Source organism: Periplaneta americana, chromosome 7 (assembly GCF_040183065.1).
Source record: "Periplaneta americana isolate PAMFEO1 chromosome 7, P.americana_PAMFEO1_priV1, whole genome shotgun sequence".
Classification (NCBI taxonomy): domain Eukaryota; kingdom Metazoa; phylum Arthropoda; class Insecta; order Blattodea; family Blattidae; genus Periplaneta; species Periplaneta americana.
Window position 1 is genome coordinate 68,022,740 of NC_091123.1, and position 16,309 is coordinate 68,039,048.

Consider the following 16,309-nt stretch of genomic DNA (forward strand, 5'->3'; position numbering starts at 1 on the left):
ATAGATACCGCTCTTAGTGCAATGTTCAAGCCCATATTACAATAATCTTTGATGCAAATTTTTAACTTAAAATGTTACTATTTCATAGATACCGCTCTTAGTGCAATGTTCAAGCCCATATTACAATAATCTTTGATGCAAATTTTTAACTTAAAATGTTACTATTTCACAGATACCGCTCTTAGTGCAATGTTCAAGCCCATATTACAATAATCTTTGATGCAAAATTTTAATTTAAAATGTTACTATTTCAAGATACCGCTCTTAGTGCAATGTTCAAGCCCATATTACAATAATCTTTGTTGTAAAATTGTAACTTCAAACACCGATATAACTGTAACACAGGTACTGCTCTTAGACCTGTATGATACCAGGATGCCACAACAGCTCTGCTGGCAGCACTGTTAGCATCTGTATGGTCTGACAGCCTGATGCCAACCAAGCTTCCAGCGTATGCTACAGTCTCAACATTAATGTTGAAATATTAGTAGGCATACATGTTGCCTCTATATGTCACCATTCAAGTAAAAATAGAGGGAAAAAAGGGTCGGTTGTGGGTGCATCCTTATGTTGGAGATCGTAACACACATGGTTTGCTTTAAATTTTTCTTTTCAACTTGCGATTCCTCTAATCAACAGACGAATCTCATATCGCTCATGTGTTTTGTAATTTTATAATGAACTTTTCTGTATCAAACTCTTCCATATCTTACCGATTGACATGCTTTACTTATAAGAAATTTGGCATAGGCCTAGTTAAAACTGACACACAAAATTTTAACACACGATTTATTGATATAAAAAAAAAAAACACTATTTTTACTTACTCCACAGTTTTTCTACGCAATAAAGTTTGCATACTGATGGTTTGCATAGCATTAATTTTTTTGCATATCTAGATCAAATAACCTATTGGTAAATATTATAAAAATAAGAACAATTAATATGAAACATTCTATATAGAAATATTGTGGTCACATGTTCTGAAATATTAAAAAAAATATGTCCTTTATCCTGATATTGTTGGTATTTTTCGACTATATGTTTAGTCTTATGTTGATTCTCATGTCTGTGTAACCTTCCAGTGTATAATTTGGTTAACATCTAGTGTAAGCAGGAAGGTTTACCAGGTTTGAACCCCCCCTCCCCTTTTGAACTAAAAAAAAAAATACATATTAAGGTTTGAATATTTTTTTTATACATAATCATTTTCTCTTCTCTAATTTTTCACTGTCAGAGTAACAAAATCTACATTGACTTAAGGCATAGTCCTACCCCTCCTTCAATATAATCCCTGTGCTTGGTGCTACAGCATGTTCGAATTATAACAATGCTATCTTTATTACAGAGATACCTACTGCCTATTACCGATCTTACAATACAATGAAGCAGACACAATATGAAATTTAATTTCTTATGAAACCTTTAAGACTGGTATTCACCCGTTTGTTAGTTTGAGTTCTGATTTTATTGTGAAATGTTCATTTAACTTTTTGTGCATTTGACAGTTCATATTTTTAATAATAATAATAATAATAATAATAATAATAATAATAATAATAATAATAATAATAATAATAATAATAATAAATTTAAAATTCCAATAGTGCAAATTGTAAACAATTTTAATGATCCCCCCCCCCCCTTGACAAAATTCTGCGTACGTCATATGTCTACACTCAGTATATGCAAACCGAAGCTGTAAAACACCTCGAAATTCCCCCCCCCCCCCCATTAAAGTAAGTACAGTGCATATTCCTTTCAGTTCTTCAGTAAAAAATCTTGGCATTCACATAGATAATAATATCAACTGGAACATGCAAATAACAGAAACCTGCAGAAAAGTATATTCTATTATCCATGTGCTAATTTTCCTTCTTGCTTCAAAAAGTCCCTTGTGCAAACATTTGTATTTCCCTATTTTGACTATGCCAACATTTTACTGACTGATCTTTCCAGAGACAACAAAACGAAACTTCAACATGCTCATAATTTGTGTGTACATTTTGTAAGCAATTTTCGTAAATATGATCATATTACCCCATCCCTGGAAGCAATAGGTCGGCTTAAACTAGATAAGAAAAGAAATTTACATTTACTTCTCCTTCTCTTCGAAATCTTGAACTCTTCTATTCCTTCATACCTGTCATCTCGCTTCATTTACCTTTCTTCCCACCATAATCTGAGCACACGCTCTCGTCATGAAACAATACCAACCCATCACACCTCCTCATACTCATCCTCTTTCACAATAGTCCTGCCAAGACTCTGGAATTCACTACCTGCTAGCATCAGGGACTGTCAAAATAAAATTGAATTCAAACGCAAACTTACTAGACACTTGGTCAGTAAAATGAGACTCATTCAGACATGGTTTCTTGTAAATAGTACTCTTAATCTAGCACAAAATATTTCAATATTCGGTAATTTTATCACTATACAATTTTGTTATTCTAGGTTTAATTTTTAATTCAGTAAATATAAAAAAATATATTCTTTGTTCTTAACTTCTATGATAAATTGTCTAGCTTTTATTAATCAGGTAATCTTTTTGTACTTTGATTTTTATTGTAATTGTAAATTTAATACTAATTGTAATTCTTCATATTGTAGTTGTAATCCCCTGGTAGAGGGGCAGAGAAGGCCTGATCGCCTTATCTCTACCAGGTTAAATAAATACTAAATACCAATACTAATATATGTTCCGAGTTGTCATGTTTATGTTTTAGGGAAAATGCATGTTTTTCATATAATTCATGAGCAGTGAATATTTGGGTTAATATTAGTGACAGAAACTTTTTTTTACATTGTCCTAAACGCTGGAGGTTATCATCATCATGGGATGCATATTATATCTCGTTATCAACTGGTACATTTAAGATTTGCAACAGAAAAAAACCGATCTCTCTCAACGTAACCATCTACTCATAAGCGATATGATATATATCAGCTATTGTTTTGGGGTTTGGCGGTAACTCCGCCTGAAGGAGACATTTCATTAATTCTTTAAGGGAATTTTCTCCTAAAATTATTTGCAGTAAGCAAAGTGCAGTATCACTGTCATCCGGGTATCAAATTGTCCATGTCGAAAAAAAATCACAACAATGGAACAAGGCGGTAGTGAGGCAATAAGTGTTGCAATAATGACTGGCACCTCTGCTGGGATTGGAATGTGAGATGCCTGATCTAACTTCATGTATTTTTATGCCAGCGCAGTCAGGCATGCAGCGATCCCACCAGCCCAGTTGTCTCGGCGTCCGGACTGGCAGCGATGCCAGGTGTGAGATGCACCATTAGTTTCTCTGTTTTGTTACTGGCAGCGCTGCCAGTAGAACTGCCTTGGCATCCTAGTGTGATATGGGCCTTAATGCAATGTTTAAGTCTATATTACAATAATCTTTGTTGTATAATTTTAACTTAAAACACTGATATAACTGTAACACAGTTGTCCTGAATGAAATGTTCAAGCCTATATTACAATAATCTTTGTTGTAATATTTTAACTTAAAAACCAGTACTACTATAAGACAGGCACTATCCTTGTGTACAAGTGTACTTTCCAACAAAATTTTTAAAGTGCTTGTCCTCAACTTTGTTGAATGCTGGCCTGCACCATCATTTCATACAGATCTCTGTTAAACTGAATTACTAATTTGATAAACATGATGTGAGAGTTAATAATTCTTCTTCTTCTTCTGCCTGAGAAGTGTTAGGCCACAAGGCCTGTTATGGTCTCACATAAAATTTTCATGCCATCTCTTAGCAGGATGACCCACAGATCTTTGGCCATGTGGTACATAATTATAAATTGACTTTGGGAGTCTACTATTACTCATTCTTTCCAAATGATGTTTCCAATTAGACTGATATTGAACAATGTAATCTAAAACTGGTTGAGTTTTTAGTTCCTTTAAAATTTCACAATTTCTTTTCAGATCCCATTTAGTATATCCCGCTGTTCTTCACATGAATCGCATTTCACAAGCTGTTATTCTGCTTTTATCTGCTTTCCTCAGTGTCCATGCTTCGCTGCCACAGCTGAGCATCGGTCGTGCCAATGTGTTGTAGAGACGTATGCGGGTGTGTTTCTGAACCAAGGATGGTTTCATCACACTATTTATAATGCCCATAGCTCTTGTGTATTTATTAATTTTCTGTGATATGTCCAATTCTTAAAAAATGGAAAGATTGTAACCTAAATATGGGAAACTAATACATCTTTCTAATATTTTATTATCGAGACAAATTTTACTTTGTATTGGGTATTTCCCACAGAATGCCATAATTTTTGTTTTATCTGTTGAAATTTCCATATTGTATGTGGCTGCTACTTGCTGCAAATTATATATTGACCTTTGGAGGTCGTCTTCTGAAAGTGCTAATAATACCAAATCGTCTGCAAAGAGAATTGAATCCAATTTAAGGTGTCTGTTAATTTGTATATATCCATGGCGAGTGAGAGTTAATAATAATAATATTAATTGTTACCGTAACAGACGTATTCTGTAGGACCAAAAAAATAATCTTTATGTAGATGATGTGTGAGTCCGATAAGCAACTCCACATTAATTAAATGGCAATGTCCTTCAATTTGCTTATTAATGTTATAATTTACGAGATATTTGAATATTTACAACATTATTTTAAAGTGTTGAACACTTTCGGCGTAACATGCCAGCTGTGAGGTACGCTCAGTGTAAAGATTTCTCCATTGTTAATTTAACGAAATTTATGGGGAGAACATAATAAGTGAGGGTAGTGAGAGACAAATATTTAAAAAGGGCAAATCAATATCTGCGATGATGACAATTAATTACAATCAAAACACTGGAAAAGAAGAGAAACAGCTTGTTAAAATCAATATTAAAAGCAGAACGATTATTACCTTATAATCTTGTACAGCTTCTTTGGCATCCGAATACTGACGTGGACATGTTCCAAAGGTTATTCCCGTTATGGAACTGATCCTTCCTACTAGGTTCAAGAATCGTCTGAACAGACCTTGCTTTGATAGTCGAGAAGCAACACCACGATCATCTTTGCCTGTTACTGAGTTGATTATCTCAGGGCCCTCTTGCCCTAAAATTTCAACAGTCATTTAAAATCTTATGCTGCAACAGAATACTCTTCAAACAAATCTTTACTAATACAACATTTACATTTCATCATGTGTTAATTAAATACAGCAGTAAGTTATAAACACATTTTATAGCAGGAATAGACAGCCAGTAACTTGACACTGTATAAGAATAAATTGCCCGAACTTTAGTTTATAAAATTTGTGTTTGGCATCTCGCATATAAGAAGTGTCTGTTTTTTTTTTTTTACTTTCAAAATCTGGTCACACTGATTATCATGTATGTGAATATCCATAATCAGATGGAAATTAATGTAATTTAGTACTATTTCTTGTGTAGTAATAATAATAATAATAATAATAATAATAATAATAATAATAATAATAATAACAATGATGATAATAACAATAATAATAATAGCAACAATAACGATAATGATGATAGTAATACTGCAATAATAATAATAATAATAATAATAATAATAATAATAATAATAATAATAATAATAACAATAATAACAATAATAATAATAATAATAATAATAATATTAATAATAATAATGATGATGATACTTTCTCATTTTACGTTTTGTATGTTTTGAAACAATTCAGTACTATATCATGTTGTCAGTGCTATTTCTGTCCGTAGTTTAAATTAACATACATAATATATGCAAATATCAACAACCAACAGCTTTACTTCTCCATCAGCAGAAGCCATGCCAAGGATTTCATCATCCTAGGTAAGGTTTAAACCTGTGAACCTTGGATCTAACCTTTGGTATTGCAACTATACACATCGATGATCTTTTTCACTTATAAGAGATGCTGAAAACGTTATTTCTGTAAATAATCTTGAAATCAATTATTATTTTGAAGTACCACGAAACTTTCTTTACATTTTATACAGTGAGAAAGTAAAGAAAGATCAGTAGAGCACATAGATAAGACAATCTTTAAAAAAACAATCTCAAGTAACAGGCCTTTCAATGATAATAATATGGTTAATAAAAGGTAAAGGTATCCCCGTAACATGCCATGAAGGCACTTGGGGGGCATGGAGGTAGAGCCCCATGCTTTCCATGACCTCGGCACTAGAATGAGGTAATGTGGTCGGCACCATGCTCTGACCGCCTTTTATCCCCTGGGAAAGACCCGGTACTCAATTTTATAGGAGGCTGAGTGAACCTCGGGACGTTCTGAAAGTTTGGCAACGAGAAAAAATCCTGTCACCACCTGGGATCGAACCCTGGACCTTCCAGTCCGTAACCAACTGCTCTACCAATTGAGCTACCTGGCCGCCAATAATATGGTTAATATCAAAATATTAACAAAGCTTTAAAATTTTGAAAATGTACAATTAAAAGGAGCAACAGAATTTAATGAATTAATATCCATATAACAACTCTGAACGTGATAAAGCTGCAATAAAATCTCAGTTTTACTTATTACGAATTCTTTCAGAAATTAGTATATACAAAAAGAACCGTAAGTAATGTCATTAATTTCAGGGGGTTACACTTTGAGATATTTCAAACAAAAAAAATTTAATACAATTTAGCTCGTTTTTTGTTTCCTTTTCGAGATAAAAATTTTTTATATGAAACATTTCATAGTCTGTTTTGGGAAAGCCATTGATTTAATTCCCAATATGCTCAGTTAATTTAAGAGAGCAGAGTATTATGATAATAAATGACTGAAAGAATATTAGTTTTGTCCTTTAAATGTGCAGGAATTTTATCCAAACAAATGTAATTTTTCGTTCTGTAATAGTATATTACGATACAAGGTTGGGGAAGTGCTTTTTACAAGATCGAGGAAAAGTTTGAAAAACGAGCAAAGCTAGTTTTTCAATTTCCGAGGTTTTGTAATGCACTTCACAAATGTATATTGTACAACATTTTGTGCAACATTTTGCATTGAAAATTTAGAGCAATATTATTCCAAAGTCTTCGCAAAACTGCACTGTAATGGTACAGTACCTATAAGTAACAATAAGTGCACTGTAATGGGTCTATTTCAGTACAGTTTTATGTTATAAAGAATTGTGTCCCTAGCAACAAGTTTGTCTGGAAATTCTAACTTTCAAGGTCTAACAACAATAGCTGTAAATACAGTAAAAACCATTATCGTGCAAAAAGAAACTTACATATATTCAAAATTTAACTTCCCTGAGAAAAGTCAATGATCGGGATTGGAATTTCCAAATCCTTGGCTAATGAAATTATACAAATGATTCATTATAAAGATAACATCATTGACAGACATGGTTTGATAAGAACACATTTCTTTTGCACTTGGTAGTGTTACTGTGTATTCCTGCCAAAATCAGCAGGCATATTAAAAAAAAAAAATTACGACAAAACAGTAAGATTACAATTCTAACTACAAGACAAACTACTCAGTGCGTTAATATAGAACCTAAATTCAAATAAATCTACAGAATCGAAATAATTAAGCAAACAATGTGGCAAACTCTTGGTGAACGTTATCTGGCCAGGTGGGAGCACATCCTCAATCAGTACTTTGGCTCTGAGAGGATACCGCAGCATTGGGAGCAGCTTCCTCAACCAGCTCTACTGGGAGGGAATGTGCAACTCAATATGCCATTGCCAGGAGGAGCTAGCTGACTCTACTGGAAAGGCCTGCTCAACCAATGAATGGGCTTTGAAGTACAAGTTAAAATTTATTATAGGAAGGATATGGAAGGAATGGGAAGGAAGTGTACTTTTTAAAATACCTGATAATCTTCTTCCTTTAATGAGAAATTATCAAGAAATAACAACTAAGACACGTTACTCCATGAAACTCTTGTTTTGTTTGATGTCATGTAATTTCAGAAGATAAATTTTGAGTTTTCAACCGTGTTGAGACTTATGGCTGAGGGCACCAGTCTTGATTAGGAACGTTTAAGTAATAGCTATTAATAGCAACCTGAATTTTTAGCACCTATTTTCATCAAAATTAGCATATATTTTTCTCAAATTAGCATCTATTTTTTTTTTCCAAATTAGCATCCACTTTTTTTCCGAAGGAAGCTTTATGAATTTTATCTTTCATTTCTCAAAAGATAACAATGTGAACAGTTCAGCGTTTTCTTCCTTAAAATTACATTGTCTGCCTGAAACAACACACCATACTGTCATAAAACACGTTTACTGTCAACATTGTTGGTGTCCACAATACTTGCAAACAACATTCTGAAAATGCTTTATTCTCCAATGCGGCAATTGCAGAATTTACAGAAAATGTCTTAGCATCTGAAGCATAAAGTCCATGAATGGAATACTGCTGGGCTCTTTCATAAGAAGTTATAATTGTTCGCCCATTTTACGAAGAAGCACATGTCTTACAAATTAAACCAACTCTGCCAATAAAACTAGATAACTATCCAACCCTGCTGCGATCTCAAAAGCAAATGGCAGAGTAAACAGACGTGATGCATTTTAGCCAAGCTCATATCGAATATAGAACTTATAATCGATATTATATGTATATCAATCATCTGACCTTCATTATCAATATATGAAATTTATCAAATCGAATGGACAACTGATAAAGAGATAATGGATCGAATGTTTTGAGTACCATATTTAAAAAGAGCCTTTAATTTTTGTATATATATAATGCGCTTTTCGCTTGAAAAATTTCAGGCGACGTTTTAAGCATTTTACAACTTAATACAAGGTGATTCTGGAGAAAAAGATCATATGTTGAGATGTGATAGTATGGGTGATTTTAAAGGGAAAACATAATATACGTCTTATTCTCAATGGTTTCCCAGAAACAGCTGCTATAAAATAATAGACACGAGTCTCCTTTTCTTCCTCTGCATAATTGCTCATTATGATGCAGATGCAATCAAAATGATATTAGGTTGCACTATTGTCTTTGTCATGTTGGCCACTAGCATACTGTCCATTACTCAGGAGAAGATGAGGGGCAAGAATGTGACCTTCTTGACTATCGCTGTTGATTATTATAAACATCGCTCAGATAAGCATCCCAGTATCCAGGTTATTACTCGTGCAGGAAACATGAGTAACAATGCGTATAGAAATTAAAGCTAAGTTGAACAGAAGGAGACCTAATGTTTCCGCTTACTACATTACAAATATTGACGTGTTGTCGTACGTTATCTGTCCACATCCCTTTCCCCTCAGTGCGCTCTCGTCTTCTCCTGAGTCACCGACAGTAGTGTCATTTCTTGGCCACCGAAATCACCTGACCTTACACCATTAGATTATTGTTTTTGGGGCTGACTAAAGAGCAAAGTGAAGAAGCATAAAGTCGAAACAAGGGAGCATCATCATATGATGACGCAGAATATCTGCATGGAAATATCATATGTACTTCGGTACATTAAAATATAAGGGAGCAATTGCTTTCCCGCATTTTTAAATGCTTGTGATCACATTAAGAAATGTCTGAACCAATCAAATTAGCAACACAGCATCTGGCTACATGAGCTGCAAACTGCATCGAGGTTGACAGTGGCATTTTTTATGATATTACGTAACAAGAAATGGACATTAAACACAACATACAGGTAACAATCTCTTAATTTCCTACCATCTGTACTGTTCCCGTTCCTCTGACTGATTTTCTCCAAAACCATTGAGAATAAAACATGTATTTAAATAGCGTTTTTTCCTTTAGAATCACCCCTATCATTTCTCAAAGTATGACCCGTTCCTTATGAATACTCTGTGTATGATAATGTTTTTGTAACATACAACATTCTTCAATCTTTTCTGCAGTATATTATGCAACAGAGGCTATACTTTGATGCAAAGAAGTTTTGGGGAGACTAAAAAAGGATTACAGTGAATTTGGTGTGAACTGTTTGCAGACAGAATGGTTCCCTACATCTAATGCAGACAGTGAGAGGGGCTTTTCTACATACACGAAAATACTCACTGAATCAAATCTTTGTGCGGAAAATGTAGAAACCATGCTTAGTTTAAATTTTGGTGATGCTGATATGTGATATGTATAAGAAAAAAGGCAATTTTTTATAATAAACAACATAATATATTTAATGGACAACTTATTTCACGAAATATCCACCGAAATAGCAGCAGATTTAACACTGAAATCACCCATTTTACTTCACCAAAAAATACGATCCCTACTACTAAAACATAGGCATTTTATAGTGTTTCAGTTAATTTTTAAAAGTCTGTTGAAATTTTTGGGTTTGCATAATATATTATAGCTTTTCTCGTTAAAGTAATGGGAAATAGGCTCTTGGTGAGCATTATCCTGCTGAATATATAATCTTCAGAACAGATTAACATTAAAAATCTAAAAATCGAAGAGAATTGGGAGGTGATGCCTGTTAAATAATAGGATGGGGTGTCAAAGGATAAAGCCCATTTGCACCTTTGCGGAATGATACAGGGTGCACATGATGATTTACTTGTATCGTTCTACAAGACAAATTCATGCAGTGAACCAAGTAACATGCAGCCCTCTGCACATGTTGCGTGTGCTTATCTACGCAAGGATGCATACTGTTTGCCACATCTGCATTACTTGCTCCCCACCTGTGGTCCAGTTGACGCTGTAGTTGGGTGCCTTGCCAGGCTGTCGTACTTCTGGCGAGGTAATAAGGCTCATGAGCGGCTTGTTCAGCCGATAAGGAGGGGGAAGTCCTTGGATTGTGGTTTCAATCCTACCACACACAGCCCTACAAACAAACCACTCAACAAATTTCCCTACACATAAAAATGTCATAATGCAGAGGTCAATTCAAAGTTACTTAGTATTTCTACAAATAGCATTTTTTCTGTACATGAGAACAATGAGCCATACAGACATATACTTTAATATGAAGGGTACAAACATGAGGAAACATCACAATCCATCTCATAAGCAAATTTATTATTTTGTCAGCTATTATGTAAGTGCTACCATCCGCCTAATTGATACAGACTACATTCAGGATACATACAATTCATTTAAGAGATATGTTCTAAGCTATTATTATTATTAATATATGACTGATAACTTTTTGCATTAATAAAAGTTTTATTTATTTTTATCTTTTTATTTTAACATTTGCAAACTTTTTGTAAAAATTTGAATGCGGTATTATTCAAGTGTTTGCTATGTAGCAAAGGAAATAATTATATAAATTATTTGTATTCCATAGCAATAGATTGTACCTGGTATTGAAACTTTTGTTGTAATAGAAGTAATAATAACGAGGGCTTCTTCATCACTATTGTACAAACTTCTGAAGTTGGTAGAAGGTGAGGGGAAGTAATAATGCATTAAGAATCCATGACTAGCATAGATGATGCCAGTGTGAAGAAGAGAGTTAGCCTAGTTCCTTTGCATCGAAAGCTATTTTATGTGGCTTTCTCTCTCATTCCCACAGCTTCCAAACAAATTTATTGATTACATGACTTATCAATATACCATATTTACTCGCGCAATTTTACTCCCTCCAGTAATATCTCTCTCAACAATTTTTGGACATGTTCTTCAGAATTTTATTTTCTCCATGTAATTTCTCCCTATTATTTTAAACAAAATTGGACATTTCTTTTCTCTCCAAGGGAGTCATTTGTGAAGATTTCAAGTATCAAAAAAATAAGCATGGGAAACCCATGATCTTTAGTCATCCCTTCTATAATGAAAAAGTCTATGATTTCTCTGATGACAAGGAAGACGAATTGGATTTATTGTCTGTCGAAAGTAGTGCAGTGTAAAAGACATGTACGTTTATTTTCTTTAAGTTTAATAACAAATTGATGTTGATACGAATATTTTATACACGAAGTTTAACACCATGACCTGAGATTAATCAAGGTCAAGCTAAAGGCATTACAACTGGCATATAGTGGTTCAAAGAAAAGCAACAAAATTGTCCATAATTACTGAAATTGTATATTTATAGCACCTTAATATTAAATATTAAACATTGATTTGATTAGTACATGAATGATTTGATATTATTAATGATCAGATTATTCTCGATATTTTATAGTTCTCGAGTAATTTTCTCCTCCTCCAATTTTGATATATATATATATACCTGTATATCGAGGTAAAGGGCACTATGTCCATTTTTTTTTACGAAATTGAGGTTTTTGCATATTTCTAATTTAATTTTTCGCTTTCTTTTAATGGTGCAAAGCACTAACTTCTACACTTAATAATAAACGAGTTAGCCTGTTAGAAAGGGTACAATGTGCCATAAAGTACCGTGTTAAAGAGCACTTTCATTTAGCTCTCTTGTAAAATTCAGTATTTGTAACATTAGCGTCCTTTACCTCCAACATACAGATATATATTATATAAACGAAATTACGCAAGTAAATATGGTATTTAGCTGCTTCTTTTTCTCAGCGATTATCTCAGAGCTTCTCTTCTAATTGTGCATAAATCAACTACGTTCATGTTTTAATTTGTTAAGTCTTAATTGAATCTGACTAACTTGTTTAATTTTGCTTTATGTCTAGGTGGTGTGCCAATTAGTTACTAATATATTTAATATCAGAAACAGCAGCTCACAACAATGAAAGAGAACATTATTTTCTATTGAAATAGTTAAGAGAGAGTCAATATATTGTTTTCACTTCTGACTCCTTTCAAGAGTGGGTCGACTCTAATTCCACCCCCTCCCTCACCAAAAAAAAAAGTTCCTGACTCTGACTACACCCGAAAGTGCTTCAGACTCAAACTCCACGCAAAGGTGCTTCAGATCCCACTCCACACAAAAGTGCTTCAGACTATGATTTCACCAAATGTGGTCACGATAAACAAAAGTGCTTCTGACTCCAACTCCACCAAAAAGTGCTCTTCATTCTATCCAAAAGTGTTCATGACTATGATTCCAACCAAACACACTAAATTCATTTTGATTGTAACTAGACCAGTCTTTTCCTTCGACTCTGACATATAGTCTTTCTTGAAGCTCACATTTCGTCAAATTATTTATTCATTTGGTTATTCTGAGATAGCATTTTATACAGTTATTACATAACGGCCTGTCTGATGAACGTAGATGAAGACACTAACATTTTATAAGCAAGATAGTATTCAAAATGATTAGCCAATATTGGTATGTGGAGTGAGGTCTGGAGCATCAAAACAGAAGAAGGAAGGTTACAGAGTTTAGAAATGTGATTCACGATGCGAACAGCTGCCTATCATTATTTGATCACAAACGAATGAAGACATATAAAATTAATTAAAAATACAATCAATATTCTGGTAGTTCACCTTTAGTACAAATAATTATGGTGGCGGCAAAAGCACTTTGGCATTGTATTATTGGTCCACGAGAAAAGTATAATTCACAGGCTGCACAATTTTACTCAAGACTTTATATACAAAATTAGCGCAATAATTGGAAAAGCCACACTGAAAGAATTAATCAGTTTAGAATCCCAAAACAAATTTTAAATTATAATCCTAATGGAAAAAGAAACCTGCAAAAGGGACTGTAAATACCAGGCAATGTAATGACATATTTTACCTTCTACTGGCATTACTGATCATGGGTTCTCAATCTCATACTGCTTTTTTTTTTTTTTTTAATCCCTCTACCAACAAATAACTGTATAGGGTTATTCATAAGTTTGTGAAACATTTTAAAGTTTAATAACAAATAAAGTAAGCAACAGATCATGGTAATTGATATGCCAAGAGAAAGAGAAACTCTCCAAGTTTTTTTAAATAAGAAAACCCCGCTCTTAGTTGCCATGATTTATCGCAAAGTGGCAGTAGTTATCAATAGAGTCAAAATGGCGTTTACTAAACGTGAGCAATCATTTTGTGTGTTGGAATATGCAAGGACCTCGTCCATTGTGACTATGCAGTGACGATTTTGAGCGCAATTTCAAAAGGCAGCACCTGTTTCCAACAGTATCAAAAACTGGTATGTGAAATTCCGTGATAAAGAGTGTCCATGTACCGCTCCTTTGCAAGGATGTCCAGGATCCAGCAAACAAATCGTGAATCGTGAAATTTGCCACAGAAATGGATCAGACACACAGGATGAGAAGATGACGCGTTAATGAAGTGGCCACCACAATCAGTGGATTTAACTCCGTATGACTTTTTCTTGTGGGGTTTTGTGAAGGATATTGTCTATGTGCCTCTGCTCCCTGCTGATTTCCAGGAATTAGTCACCGGATTACAGCTATCGTAGCTCTGGTCATCCATGACATGTTGGAGTGTATATGGGGTGAGATGGATTACCGCATGAATGTCTGCCATATCAGCGAAGGTGGACATATTGAGCATCTATGACGTATGTAACAAAACTTGGAGAGTTTCTCTTTATTTTAGTGTAAAATAATTTGTTATCTGTTGTGTCATTTAGTAGTTATTAATTTTTAAAATGTTTCATGGACTTATGAATATATATATATATATATATATATATATATATATATATATATATATATATATATATATATATATATATATATATATGTATTACAGTGAAAGGGACATCCTAAAATTTGGTGTATTGCGATTATAATTATTTATGAAAATTTGTAACACTAATAATTTTTAGAAATTCATTTTGTAATATAATAAAATTTTAACTTTGGATTTTCATGAAAATTTTTCTATTAAGACTATGATCCTTGTTTCCTGTATCATGGTGTGTACAACAAAATACAAATGTATAAGTGATGTAAAGCTATAACTGTTCGTACAGAGTGTATAAACATTAAAATGAGAAATTATATTAAAGATTTAAGCTCTGCATCAACATAGAGAACTAAAATACATTGTTATACAAAGCCTGTGGAATGTGTCCACAAGGTGAATAAACAAAAAATCACCTAAAATTCATAAATACTTTTAAAATTACACTTAATATCACAAATATGTGCACACTGAGATGAACCTAGCAGTATAAAATGTAAGATGAGCATTTATCTATTTATAATTGTCATGCACTGAAACAATATAATCTTGAGAAATATAGAAACTTGTGACTAATGCCCCACCTGTACATGTGACTTGGATGAAATAAACTTCCGAGTACAATACTCTCCAGATAAATAGGCTCCACAAAGTGTGAGAGTAATGCACCCTGTACCCCGACAACATTCCAGCGGGCAATCTTGTCAGAGCATGACATTGTCAGTAGTCTCTGACCCTGCAAATAAAGATTTTCATAGCATAAGAATTTCAGTCTCTGTCAAAGGCTAGATACACACACACACATACTGTACATTAATAGCAAGGTTCAATTTTGATAACCTAAAAATTACCAATATGAAGAGTACACGGGAAAAACAATCAAGGTCCATCAAAAATCGAAATTGAGTTAATAATGCTATCTTATAGTGGAAAAGAAGTACTATCATGTGGTCTAGCTAGTAATAAGAAATCATCATTCTTGACATTCCACTACATCAATTTCTATTAAATACACACATAACAAAGTATTAAGTGCTTAAACTTTAAAATTCGTTTTTCTCGAAACTTTCTAAAATGGACCTTGATCGTTATTCCCGTGTACCCTTCATATGTTTAGCCTAATTACAACCTAAAGATTCTGTTCTTGAAATTAATGCAGTTGTACTCCTTTCACTCTGTATATAATTTTATGCGGGAATTCTCCCCCCCCCCCCCTCACATATTATTGTAAAAAACTGGAGTGCATACATTATGCGATGGTGTCTATCATGCGAGTAAATATGGTATGTGATAGGATATGATCCATGTATGATGGGTCCCTATTACCATAGCATGGCGTGTCCTCAGGTTGCAGATAGAGGAGATTGCCTCCAGATATGGAGGGTAGCTGCGAATATATTGAATAAGCAGTTACGGACAGCCGATAAGGGGTAGTCCTCCAGTTTGGGGATTGGACGAGGGGCTAACAACCCACCACTGTAAAAAAACAGCTTGTTACGAAACTACAACATGAAAGACTGGATTAATCTTGCTCAGGATAGGGACCGATGGCAGGCTTATGTGAGGGCGGCAATGAACCTCCAAGTTCCTTAAAAGCCATTTGTAAGTAAGTAAGTAAGATATGATATATGATTTATTTTCACTCAACCGTTTGATCCTGTTGACCCTCCACATTCCTGTATTTGGGCCAGCATTCCCATTCTTACACTACTTACATCAATTTTAAACTTAGTGGACGACTCATATACTAATCTTCTTTTATTCAATGCTGTGTCCTTCCGTCCATTCTTTTACTTATCAATTCATCTATTTCGCACTTTATTAATTTGACACTAT

General features: G+C 33.7%; 1 protein-coding gene across 1 annotated transcript in view; it reads right to left on the minus strand.

Moving 5' to 3' along the window:
* Adar (Adenosine deaminase acting on RNA) overlaps positions 1-16,309 on the minus strand; it is a 103,526-nt gene that overhangs the window by 11,533 nt on the left and 75,684 nt on the right. Inside the window, exons 10-12 of the mRNA XM_069830859.1 lie at positions 15,058-15,209; positions 10,627-10,769; positions 4,886-5,079 (exon numbers count right to left, since the gene is read on the minus strand). Of these exons, the coding sequence (XP_069686960.1) occupies positions 4,886-5,079; positions 10,627-10,769; positions 15,058-15,209 (489 nt within the window). The remainder of the gene's footprint in view (positions 1-4,885; positions 5,080-10,626; positions 10,770-15,057; positions 15,210-16,309) is intronic.